At 38.2% G+C, this 13,945-nt stretch overlaps 1 protein-coding gene across 9 annotated transcripts in view; it reads right to left on the bottom strand.

Annotated features, from left to right (window-relative positions):
* Positions 1-13,945, bottom strand: part of DMD (dystrophin) — a 1,855,422-nt gene that overhangs the window by 1,336,724 nt on the left and 504,753 nt on the right. For 8 of the 9 annotated variants that reach the window (XM_034754682.1, XM_034754655.1, XM_034754674.1 and 5 more), the window contains exons 8-9: positions 3,389-3,570; positions 1,347-1,481 (exon numbers count right to left, since the gene is read on the bottom strand). In XM_034754682.1, the coding sequence (XP_034610573.1) occupies positions 1,347-1,481; positions 3,389-3,570 (317 nt within the window). The remainder of the gene's footprint in view (positions 1-1,346; positions 1,482-3,388; positions 3,571-13,945) is intronic. The other variant, XM_034754700.1, reaches the window with a different exon arrangement.

Below are 13,945 nucleotides of genomic sequence, written 5' to 3'. Positions count from 1 at the left end.
CAAATAAAGTAATTATCATCATGCTGAACACATAGAAGTTATAAATCCCAGATTTATAACTTTTGATCTTTTCTGAGGACTGGAACATAGGAACAAGGATTGAATGATGCAAATAGGTTCTTTTGTTACTCAGATATTTTTGTGAATTATTTTGTGTACATATAACTTCCATTGTATTGTTCTAAAGGTTAAAAAAATATCTAATGGTGGCTATGATTATGAAAAGTCAAGCTACATCATCCGTTTCTATCCTGTTATAGTATTAGTTTAATATTTCAGTAAAATAAATTAACTGTGTCAACATTAAACACTTTAACTGTTTTATTAATCATTACAGTAGCATGATTGATGTTACGTCTTCAGCAAAGGTGTGTGGAAATTTGTAAAGGATTTTCTTCGTGGGCTCCAAAAATGATGTCATTGTTCAGCAAAGTATCTGACACCATAACAGAAGACTCAAACAGGGCGTTGAATTAAAAATGTTTTTTTCAAATATATTTTTACAACTTAGACAGAATGACTGACTCCCCCACTACAGAACTCAAATTGCTATGCTGGGCCAAATAGATGCAGTTTTTTTTCCCAAAAGAAATTCAAGGCAATCATACCACATTATACATTTTATTACAATCTACATGACACTACAGTTCTTAGACTTTTTGAACTATGTAATAATGAGAAATCTGAAAATACCTAGTAAGAGGATTCCTAACCTTTTTTTCTCACTGCACTGAGTTGCACTGAATAAATTCAAGGAGGTGCATAGTCTCTGATCTTGACTTTGGAGAGAATCTGTTTGTGGGATATTTAAAACTATGGTATATCTATAATATTTTATTATCTAAGTTAAATCAGGTCATATAAAGAACATTCACAGTGAATATTTCAATATCTCCCCTCAACTACCTGAGCTCACTGAAAATCATTATGCAACATTTTCTTTAATGAACACAGAAAAAAATTGAAAATATCTGCTTTTCTAGAAACAAACTACCTTCAAAAACGTTGACTGTCAAGTGTGTCTGATACCGCTTACATTTAAATTGGAGTTGACTTTTAAAATAAAAATTCTTTTTAACATTTCTAAAACCAAGTACAACAGAAAAAAAAAGACAATTTCTAACAGCATGTCAGTATTTGAACGTTGCTTAACATTTAAAAAATAGCATGACACATTTTTGCCAGTCAGATTGAAGTGTTCAGCAAAAAGGCACCACTTGACAGAACCTAACAAAATTGAAAAAGGTAGATCACTGAGATAGGAAAAAGCAAAGTACACACACAATTTCACAGCAAGCACAGGCAGATTAGAATAATTTTCACAACAAACAGTAATGTTGACAGACCTGTGGAGGGAACTGCCTCCCTTTTTGGTCAGGGGACATGACATAAGCAGCCTGTGTGTACGCATAGCTTTTGAAGCGAGGTTTAGGAGGTGGTGAAGGGGTGTGCACGTGACCTTGTGCTACACTGACTGTGATCTAAGAAGAAGAAATTAAGGGGAAAAAAGCAGACATACATTGATAAACATGTAGAGTACAGGAGTAAAGTATTGTTTTCAAGAACAAAAGAAGGGAAACAAGAGAGGGCACCAGCAGTTAATCTTAGAGATAGCGTTAACATGCAGCAGTCAAAATTAGGCAGAAAGTAGGGAGGTGTTTTCATTTAGTCTGACATCCCATCACGAAAGTCAGAAGGACTCCTGCTTGAGCTGCCAGGCATAATGCCAGTACTAAGTGAAAGATCTTTCTCTATAATCCAGCTAAAGCTGAAAACAAGTAGCCTGGTAGTAAGTCTTGAATAAATGAAGCCAGCATTCATCAGGTCAACTACCATGAATGGGACTGAGTCTCCCATAAGCAAGACACAGAGTTAACTCAATGGAGTGAGTAAATTAGGTCTAAGTCTCCAACCACTTCAGCAGAGATTCAGATTCAGAAGCAAAACTGAGGTAACAAGCACAAGAGAAAGTGCCTGTGTGACTTTGGTGATCTAAAAGGGCAAACTGTAGATGAGCACAGCTGAGCTCAAACACTAGTCAGTTTAAATTAAACATCAACCAATGAAAACACATTTAATAAACAGAATAGACAACAGTTATTCCATGTCTTATGTCTATGTTACTTCATATAAACAGCATTTTTATTTCAACGGACCATCGTTTAGATTATTGATATGTTAGAATGGTCCCGCATTTTTTTTTTAAAAAGAAACAACCATACTTGTTATTTAATAACATTTGCAACACCCTTACCCTTTATTCTGCTCCTTCTCAAAACCCAAAATAGTTATGACATGCTTTTGAAGAGAATATATCTGATATTATAAAGTAGAAATACAAAGCAAAAATCTGCTGATTTTTTACTTTAAAACAGCCCAATACTGCATGCAAAGCAATACAAAATAAAGTTCATGCAGACATTTCTATTTGATAAATTTGTTCACTGAAGTTACAGATATGCCTGAAGATTCTCTCTCTCTCTCCCTGGCCCTCTTGAAACATATCTTAAAACTATCATGCTGTGAGCAGAAACGTGAAAGAACTCACTGTGACAGACAGACAAACAATATCCTGTAATATCCTGGACAGACCTTACTGAATTAAGGGTAGCATTTTTGCAGTTCTGGTATTACAAACTGAAATGTGTATAAACTATTGAGAGATTGTATGGAACTTCTTTAGCGGGAAGACAAGATAAATGCAATCTCTGGAAGATACAAGGAAATACAAAGGCCTTTTAGGAAGTGAGTCAAGTGTATTTCCTTAGGAAATACTTTGAGGTGAGGGGAATTCAAATTCTCCCCCTCCAAACCCAACCTTTTGAAGATATGCCCTGAAGAGAGAGACTGTTTGTACATTAGCAAACTGCTTCTGGAAACTCCAGATAAAAGGGTAGACTAAACTTGTCATGGGGGTGCTTGTTCTGAGCTAAAGCTGTGAAGAAATTTTAAGTTCACAAGGACTCTCCTATGGTGAGGAGTTGAAGGACTCATAATGCCAGATCCCATGTTAGAGTTGGGGTGATGTCTGGTAAGTTTTATTAGCATGTATATAGGTTCATTTTTTGTTTTTAATATATGTTCTCTGTAATGCTTTTTACCTTAAAAATAAAGTGGACTTGCTTAGAAAACTCCGAGTAGTAACTTATATCTGTAGCCGTCATGCTGTTATCAGTCTCTGAAGAGAAAGCAAGCAGGTGTGTTTAGACAGACTGCCTTTGTTGGGAAACATACAGTGAAGGCACAGAACAGTACAGCCTGGAAATACCCTGGTCAGAAGGGAGAGAGATGCAGGTCTTCACCCAAGAGAAGCAACAGCTGGGGAGCTGGAAGCCTGAGCATGGGTGCTTTGCTGACAAGTGCAGTTGCCATGAAGTGTGACCCTCACCTGTTCAGAGAAGCGTTGTTGATGACGTAATTGTATGTGTTCTTCTCTAGTGACCTTTGATTGCCGTGGCAATGTTTCCACTTCCTGGATGGCTTCAATGGTGACATGCTGGGGTAGAACTTGGAAGAGTGATGTCACGTACATTAAGATTGACTTCTTATCTGGATAGGCAGTTGCAATATCTGGAAAATATATTAACATAGATCATTTCTGTTTCCATACTAGAAAGTATGCAATTGAAAAAAAACAATCAATTTCAAAGGAAGTTGACAGACTAATGAGCAGTCAACTGTCCATGTGAGTCCTCTGGAGACTAATTAGAGCATTATATTCAGCTCCAAAGTTTCCTATCAAACTTGCATACCAATGAGAAAGAGACAAGGTTTCATATGGTAATTGTTTTTTTCATTCACACAAATTTCTCTTAGGTAATTCTTCTTCAGTGTAACTGCAAGTACTGTACAGTCTGACTGAGTGACCTTCATTAGGTCGGACAAGGAACAGAAAATCAAGTAAGCTACATTTTCTTTTGAACCATGTTAATGTTGCAGCTAACATGGGCAACCTTAGTAGTTTAATAGTTATAGATTATACAACATTTTAATGCTCTTTGGTTCTGTGGGGAAAAAAAAATCACAGGTTTTTCTGATGATTAGGTAAATGTGAAAGGTGACTGCATAATGTCTGAATTCCCTGACTCCTCAGAAACAGTCACTGTTCTACATAGCCTAAGATCTATGATGTCCATGAAAGATATTTAACGAAAACAAAGTTTATGAATGTTAGATATGATAGTATAAGTCTAGTAATTACATGCCATCTCTTTACTTGGACACAACCAGCATGTACCATCAGATCTGATTCTCTGTGCATAGCCGTGATACGCCAGCAGGAAAAAAGGTTGATCTAACCCAACATTCTAGTCAATAACAATTTGTAAAAATGTAAGTAATGTGGTATCTCTTTCAAGTAGTTCCTTTGTTATTTGGCATTAAAATTTACCTCCTGCACTCAGTTCAGTAAATCAAGATGTAAAAAGACTGTTGTATAAGAAATTTATTATTAATCCCAACAATGCTTAAACATAAGCATTGGAAGAAGGCCAAGAGATATCCATACCAATGAGGTTTTACTGTCAAACCTCTCCTAGTTTAGCTAAGCGACAGAAAAAATTCAGTTCACATTCATTTATTCTTATCACTGGTGCAATAACACAACAAGGTGGTACCTGATTCTCCTTCTTGGAATTTGAAAAGCATGAGAGCAGACATTATACATTAATTCTCCATACAATTTTGAGCAGGCAAAGGGCATCTGGCCCAGCATGGCCAACTGTACCTTTGGTTTATCTTGATCCCACCTTTCTGATTCTTCTCCACCCTTTCATCACTTGTTTTCCCAAAACTTAAGCATTTGAACTCGTATGTCATATATTTTTATCTTTTAATTAGCATTGCCCACTAAATTATTCCACTGACTCATTACCAATCATTTTACATTGTACAATTTCTCTGACAAACTCATATTTCACAAAATATTATGTAGAATCTATTTTTATTGTTTGATTATATTTGAGCTTTAAAGTTCAGTTCTACTCTGAAAAAGTGACTGCAAAAATGGCATTTGAGTTCCATGTTTACAGTATCAGTGATTGAAAGATCAAACATACTCATTTTAATATATAAATGATTTTTTTCTAACTCCAAGTTGCGGCTGATTGAATTCTACAAGACAAACAAACAAAAAAGCCCACCAAAACCAATCTTTGTGAATATTTTTGAGTTCTGAACAGCATTTTGGTTTTATCTTGTTCATATCTTTTTATTCACTAATCAGAATGGCAGATACAGTACCACATGACTAAACATATACCACAAGCAACAAATGGTCAAAATGAAGAATTTGCAAATACCCCATTGTAAGGGACCAGGGCATACACAGTCTGGCCTAACAGTCACAGCTGAGCTGAAGTCCAAATGTCAGGGATGGTAGTCGGTGAGCAGAGTTCGGAGGAATCACCAGAGCGGAGATCAATATGCAAGAGTCGGGGTCAAAGTCAGTCTGGGGTCAGAGATTGGAGATGAGAGGTAGAATCAGGCTGGATGGCCTCTGTCTTCTGGGAGGTCCATCTTGATGCCCTCAGGGGAAAGGATGTAACCCAAGAATTCTGTGGCGAACTGGTCATTTTTCCAATGTTTGCTTCAGCAATCTTTCAAGGATGGAATGAATGTAGTAACAATGCTGCTCAGAATTGTCTGAAAACACAAGTACATCATTGAGATAGTTGACTACATACTGGTCCAGGAGGTCTCTAAACACGTCGCTCACAAACCGCTGAAAAGTTGTGGGAGCACTGGTCAACCTGAATGACATTACTAAATATTCAAATTGCCCAGAGTGGGTTTGAAAGTCAATCTTCAATTTGTCTGCAGCACTGATGACCACAAGGTTGTAAGCATCCTGGAAGTCCAGTTTGGTGAAAATTCTGGCAGATCACACATGATCTAATAACTCCCAGATTAAGGACAGGGGATACCGGTTTCGGACCATCACCTGGTTTAAGGCCCACTAGTCTACACAATGCAATAGCATTCCATTCTTTTTCGTAATTAAAAGGACCAGAGCCTCTGCTAGGGAGGTGGAACACCAGATGAAGCACAGGGCCAGGTTGCCCTGGATGTATGCATGAAGGGCATTGACATTGCATAATGTCCACATGGGACCTTCTCCCCAGATTGGAGGTCTATGTGTCAGTCATAATCCCAGTGCAGAGGTAGCATGTCTGCATTTTTCTTTTCAAAAACGTCCGCATGATCCCAATATTTTGGCTGCAGGAGTCCAGGACCAGAGGGTTGGGGCCGGCTGCATGCTGGGTAGTATTCAGAGGGAAAGTTGATCCTCTTCTCTCACGAGGAGATGAAAGGGACATGCTCCTTCAAACTGGCAATGCCAAGTATTAGAGGGAAGTGTGGCGAATGGATCACATTGAACTGTAGCACTTCCCAAGTGGGCTGGGATTACAGCCTCTGGGGGTACTGTTTCCTGTGTCACTGACCCTAAGGACAGGAGGGATCCATCTATCATCTTTACAAGGACTGATGTAAGCTTAGATTGAGTGGGAACTGTAGCACTCAAGAGGCTTTACCATCTATGAAGTTACTGGTAGACCTGGAATTAATCAGGGTCCACTGAGGGGTAAATCAATTTGGCCCCATCTGTAGTATGTAACTTTATTTGTACTCATAAGTGTGGGGACGACCCAGGTATCCTGGATCAGGTTTCTCTTGAGGGCTAGGGATAATGTCGGAACGTAGTGCCTTGGTGGTGCCCAGGCCGGCCCTATATGGCCTGGGCTCACTCGTTTCCCAATTTCTTTCAGGTAGACATCCAAAATAGGCAAGAGGCAACGGCATGTGTTTGTGCTTCACAATAAAAGCATATGTTGTTATGCCGTCACCATTCCTTTTCTTCCAGGGTCAACCATCAGTGGCCCAGATCAACCTGCACCAGTTAATAGTTGGACCCTGGGGGTTTTGGTGTGGATAAAGTGGTGGCAGGGTGCCCCTCCTCTTCTCCTTTCATTCACGAAGCCAGTTCTCAATGCAAAGAGAGAGATCAGTGAAAGCATCTAAGAAGGTCGGGCTCTCAACACGGGTTGGCTCATTTTTTACTTCCTCACTAATCCACACCGAAAGCGATGCAGTTGGGCTGCCTCAATTGCACTCGACATCAGCTGCGAATCAATGGAACTGGACATGAGGCCACTGGCCCTTCCCCTTGCTGAAGCCTTCAAAGTGTGGCTTCCGCTGAGTGAGCACAATGAGGGTTGTAGTAAATTTCAGGAAATGCTGGCAGGAAGGCATTCTAGTACACAAGCCTTCTCCAACTAGTCAACTCATCACTAAGTCCCACCCTGGCCTGGTACATTCAAGAGCGGAGCAGGAAAAGGCAATAACACGGATTCATGAATCCCCTGAACTTGTGGCAGTTTCCAAAACCAGTTTCCAAACCCACTCCTGCAGGTCTGGTATCCTATGGGGTCCCGTGGGTGATGGTAGACTCCACCCATTCCATATCCCTGTTAAGGGGCTTCTATAGAGGGGTCGGAAGTGGATCTGGGCAAACTGTAAGATACCAGGACATAAGCGCTCTGGCCTAGCAGTCACAGCTGGGCTTGAGTCCATATGTCAGGGGCGGCAGTAATTGAGCAGGGGTCAGAAAAATTACCAGAGCCAGATTCAATAAACAAGAGTTGGGGTCAAAGTCAGGCTGGGGTTGGAAATTGGAGAGGGGAGGCAGTAGGAGGCTACAATCTGGAAACAAGAGTCATGGTCAGAGTCAGGGTATGATTGGAAGCCGGAGGTCAGGAGTTGCAGGAGGCCTGAAGTCTAAATTGTTGTCCAGACAACTTCCAGGGAGACCCTCTAGGGTTAAATAGGGAAGTTGTCCAACCAGAAGGCCAAAGGTCCTGTCTAGCTCCCTTTGGTGGTACTCCCCGTGGCACCTATTATCCACAGTACTTCCTGGATGTGCCTCTGCGCGGCACTGTGAGAATGTCAGTGGTCCCAGGCTCTGCAATCCTAGGTTCTAGTCCCCGCATCCTTATACCCATATGCTGAGAATGGTTTGTCCATTTTATTAGGCAAATACACAAATAATTACAATGTGCAGATATCAGGATAGACTGGCAATCGGGGGAAAAGAGGCTATATTCTTTGGATTATTTAGTCACAAGAAGTAGTTGATCATCTATTGCCAGACATGGAAAAAATCAACTAGGGATCTGAAAGTCAATCTGGCTGTCATTTTTCTTTTCTTTCTTCTAAACTCTATGCCCAAATCTTGAATCATCACAGCAATAGTGTTTTCTGTAGGAAAACACTCTCTTCTGTTGACCTGTGCTACCCTATTGCATTCAGATTCTGCCCTGACACCTGAGTAAAACTATTCTTTTAATCAGCTATTTGCCTGGCGGAGCTTAAAAGTATCACCAGGTATGTAGACAATTTTAAGATCCTTAAGCTGTCCAAGAAAAAAAAACAACAACAACTTGCCAACTCAAGAGAAATATGACACCTCTCAGAATTATCCATACACCCTTTAAAAATTATTCCTAAAAACTAGAATATTTAAGAAAGTTTCTCAGAGTTTCTAGATCAACCCATTTTTGAGATGATGCTTTAGACAAAAAGTATTGGAAAGCTCTCCAAAAAATTAAAAACACCTTTATTTAAATCCTATGTTCAGAAATGACCCTTTCTGAAAGCCTCAAACTTTCCCAAAAATTGTCAGGCTAGAGACAAAACAAAGAATGTATTGAAAAAAAGAATGTATCAAAAAAAGAATGTATTGAAAAAGTTAGACTGGCGGTCAAAACAGAATTTAAAATGGAAACAGTTACAACCTTAAATAACAAAAACCAAGTACTATGGCTCAAGAAGACTTCACACCATTTGCAAAACCTGTTCTCAAACTCTGAGAAGTTTACCCATTATAATTTCAATGTACATTTTCAAGTCACTGCTGAAAAGCTACTACTGCTGGAGACTTATACATTTTCAAAAGTGACTAGTGATTTTGGGAGCACAACCTGAAACATATTACATAGCAAATAATCTTCAGAGAGCTGTGTTCTATAAACCAGAGCCTTTTAAGGTGAAAAGTTGAACACTCAAATTGTGGCATCCAAAAATCACGAGTGGCTTTTGGAAACATAGCCTGCAAAACAGAATTGTGCTAGTTCTAGAGCCTAATCTACCACTGGGAGGTACTAGAGAGTGAAAACTCAATGCTAATTTCATCATTCATTTTAATATATTATGTAATGTTGTGCCTCTTGAACCTCAGCTATTTGGTTAACATGGTTCATCAGGTGCAGAAAGAATCTGGGATTCAGCTACAGAACTTGAAAAAAGAACAATCGAAAACCCTAAATAATAAATGATCCCCTCCTTCTGCCTTCCCAGCTGATCTTTGTAATTTATGTGAGATTTATTAAGAAAATAATTAGCACTGCTAAGATTTTAGAGGGATCTCAGAGTTTTGATTTTCTGTAGCAAATCACCTTAAGTTAATCCATGTATTTGTTCTTATTGAGGACTCCTGAATGTAACAAAACTGGGAGCTTCTAAGCCAATGTATCCAATGTCAAAAAGAAGTCAGGCTTTTCATAAAGTGATATACCAGCCAATTTTATAAGCCTCATATTTCATAAGTGGCTTGTCATAGGCAGTTCATATTTTGTCAATAAGTTATCCTCTGTCAACAGACAACATATTTCTGGTAGAAAGGAACATTTTGTAGAAATCAATGAAGGTGGGAGGAGAGTGCTCAAAGGTTAAATAACCTTTAGGTTAGAAAATGGTATACAGCGAACCTCTGAGTGTGAACCCCTTATAAATTAAAAACACTTTTTTTTATATTTAACACTATTATAAATGTTGGCGGTGAATCATGGCTTGGGGGTGGAGGCTGACAGGTCATCACCCCCCACACAATAACCTTGCGACCCCCTGAGGAGTCACAACCCCCAGTTTGAGAACCCCTGTTTTAGTTATATCTGTCCCTATCTTCGCACATCTTCCTTTCTCAAAATAAGATTTTCCTCTCAATCCCCTGAACAAATATATGCCTAGATTCATTTGGTGGTTGATTCTATTCACTTTTGGTATCAACCTGGTGGCAGAGTAGCTTTCAAGAAGTAGAAAGATTTGATACATTATAGGTAACTCTGCTATTGTATGTTAACTACTAAAGCACATTTTGTACTTTTTAATGACATTTTGAGAATCTCATTTTGAATTATATAGATGGCAGAAGCAAAACTGAATTCTGAGTTCTGTAAATGTGAAAACCTCTTGATCTCCAACTACAGAAGTCAGATATCCAGAGAGACACTAAGAAGGAAATAAAGAAAACTAAAACTGAAAAATTCCTACACAATACATAAAACTCTGGGTTACTATAGCTGCTTAACACAACATTGTTCAAAGTAGCGTACCGTGAATTCTATCTTTCATGTAATTCTTTAGGGCATATTACAGCATATAAATAGATTGTTCCCGCTTAAAAATATTAATACCTACAAAGCACTGAAGTGGAAAAATTAATAGCTCTGGTGATAATTACCAAATGTTTATGACTTCCAGTGAATATCAATGGGACTTAGGCAGCTAAGTGCATAAGTCGTGTTTGTAAATGGGATGTAGGCACTTTTGAAAACACAGCTGTTTAGAAGGAACTTTCAAAATATGCAATAATTAAATCAATTTACATTACATTGGAGATAAGATAGAACTTATTTGAGTATAAGATATATTAATTTCTATAATGTAAACTCTTCCTTGCAGGCACTGTGTGTCTTCACATATGTTTGTTCAGCACCTAACACATTTGGGCACCTGTCCTGATTGGAGAGCCTTAGGTGCTATTATAATACAAATATTTAAAATGATAATAATGCAAAGCAGGACACAATGACATTGGTTGTCATAGCAATTTTTAATTAATAATCTCTAAAGAAACCTTTGGAGTCATCTCTCAATGTGAAGGCTGAGGACAAATAAGCAGCTGCTGTGTTCCATTATGGAGGAAGTTATTTGATTTGGGAAGATCTTTCTGAGACAGACAGCACAGCAACTTTATATATATAGATAGATAGATATAGATATACATACACACATACATATATAGATATACGTACACACATACACACATTAATTTCTATAGATGAATTTGAGACTTTTCCATTTGTTATAAGTAGTGCAACTACATTTATACATCCGCATCCTTGAATAGCACAGTGAAGATTGCTTTCAAGACTCCCAAAATTGTTATTAATTTCAGGAAAAAAATAGTGTTTCAGAAAAAAACAGATTGATTTCCCTATCTGTGAAAAATTAGAGTTCATATTTCCTTCTCAAGAGAAAAAACCCAGCACATTACTAACAATTATAGAATATTCCTTATTTTCACAGAATTTCATTTTCAGGCTTCTTGTCAATGAAGGCAGAGTAGAAAAAAATCCTTTTTATAAAATACAGACCAAAAAATGGCATTTACAAGTATTTTTTTCCAATATGCCTTAATCTTGAGATGGAGGAGATGAGTAGCGTAGTTTTGTTATGAAACTATTTCTTAAATAAAATACTCTTATCTTTGTTAATCAGGCCGAGCAAAGTCTGATTAGCCAGCTGCCTGGGGAAACCTTGAAACACCTCTGGGAAAGGTAAGCATAAAAATTCATTACCTAAACCCCAGGACACTGTTTTCAAGTTTACTGCCAATCACAGGAGAGTAACATGAATTGCTGGACAGGATTAAAATATAAATGATTTATAGCAGGCAAGGTCTCTGAATTCAAGGATTATGGAGATTGGTAAGGCTGTCATGAAGCTTGAGTGACGCTTCACCTTTACCCAAAAATATCATCTCCTCAGAAACAGATCAAGATTCATTTACAGATCTTCCAATAAATTTCAGTTATTGGGGCAAGAGACTCCTGCCCCAGGAACAATGAATTTAGACTGGGATTTTCTAAAGAGACATCAAATGCCTCACACCCAGGGCAGATCTGATTTATTTATGTGATTCCCCATTTAGGAGAATATGATTGAGACCACCAACAGATTTCAGATATGCTACCAAAATCCATTAGGTGGTAACAGTTTTGATCACTACTAAGTTGGACCAGATATGAGCCAGAATCCCCAAATGAAGTAAATAGTTATGTGGCAATAGAAGGTCAAAGTTAGCAAAAATCCTTATTCCAGTATATCAACATGGATTGTACACCAACCAGAATGCCAAGAAAGAATTCATTCCTATGTGTGTATATAAGAGATGGGTTGGAATCAAAACACCATATCCAATACCTTTAAATCTGTGAAAATTTAGATCCAAGCTTTGTAGCTCATACCCACCCCTTGTGTATACTTATGATTCTCTTTTTAGTAGACCCCTCTGCATTCAATATAATTGTGCCTGTATGACACAAACATGATTCAGCCTAGAATTCCTACCATAGCTAGGAACTCTTCAGCCACAGATTTAATAGGAGCCGAATTGATTAATGCAAATTTTTGTCATTTAATTATTTGAGTAACCGTGGACAAGTAACAGTAGCAGACAGGGAGCTGGTGTTTTGTTTAATACTAATACTAGTCCAGTTAGCAATGAGTTCTGACACTATATTGTTCTGTTTTGATGGATAGTGGATTAGAAATGCTAGACACAGGAACAGCAGCAGTTACAGCAAAGGTGGCTGTGGTGGATTGGTCTATTGACATTTGGTTGGTGAACCATAAGAATCTATAAAGCCTTTGGGAGAAAGGTTCACAAGTGCAATGCTAACCTATTCTTTAGTGATAACCTTTTAAATGTATGTTTGGATTTTTTTCTCCTCTCTTTATTCTGAATTCATAGAATACCAGGGTAGATTTTTTTCTTTTCTAGATTTTGTCCAATATGTAGCTTGTACAGTTAGCATTTATCTACTTTTGACTTTTAAATAAAACTTCTAGTAATAGTGGCAGATTGTCAATATTTATTGACAAGTGATATTTAAAAAAACCTCAGTATTTAGGAAATACTGTTTTTTCTAAACAAACATTGGAAATATCTACAATAATTAATCATTATTAAAATTCAAGGGTGTATATTATATATTCAGAACACTATTTGATCCAATTCAAGTCCCCCCCTTCCCTGTATATTAGTTGCTCTATTTATAAAATTTGTTTCTAAGCATGGTTACAGACTATGGCAGTGGACTGAGGAGAGGAGAAACCTCCTTCCTTCTGTGTTCAAAGATGAAGAGTGGGGGAGAGTGGCTCCAGGGCATTGGTAAGGAGCCAGAGAGGCTGCCAGTTAAAATCAAGTCCAGAACAGGAGTGATCATGATTATCCAAGAGTTGCTCAGTGGCATATATGAATGAGCACATGGATTACAGTCCAGTACCCAATGCATAGTTTTCTGCATAATACCGTTACTGCAGTTTTCAGAGAAGCAGCCGTGTTAGTCTGTATCCCCAAAAAGAACAGGAGTACTTGTGGCACCTTAGAGACTAACAAATTTATTTGAGCATAAGCTTTTGTGGGCTACAGCCCACTTCTTCGGATGCATAGAATGGAACATATATTGAGGAGATATATATACACGTACAGAGAGCACTTCAAAAGTTTTTTTCTCTTACTTAATTGGCCTCTCAGAGTTGGTAAGACAACTCCCGCCTTTTCATGCTCTCTGTATGTGTATATATATCTCCTCAATATATGTTCCATTCTATGCATCCGAAGAAGTGGGCTGTAGCCCACGAAAGCTTATGCTCAAATAAATTTGTTAGTCTCTAAGGTGCCACAAGTACTCCTGTTCTTATTACTGCAGTTGACACCCTTAACAACAAGTACAAGCAAGCTAAAGAATGAGTGAGAATGGACCAAAGCACAATACATTCTAATCTCTGGAGAGCGGTCAGGCAGGGAGGTGAACCAGGAAACTGGGCTAGGCAAAGGTTTGAAGGAGGAAGACTGCAGAACCAAAGGAGAGAATACAGAAAT

The sequence above is a fragment of the Trachemys scripta genome, chromosome 1, assembly GCF_013100865.1.
Source record: "Trachemys scripta elegans isolate TJP31775 chromosome 1, CAS_Tse_1.0, whole genome shotgun sequence".
NCBI lineage: Eukaryota > Metazoa > Chordata > Testudines > Emydidae > Trachemys > Trachemys scripta.
The sequence above is the reverse complement of the archived record's forward strand: the minus strand, read 5'-3'. Positions and strand labels throughout refer to the sequence as shown.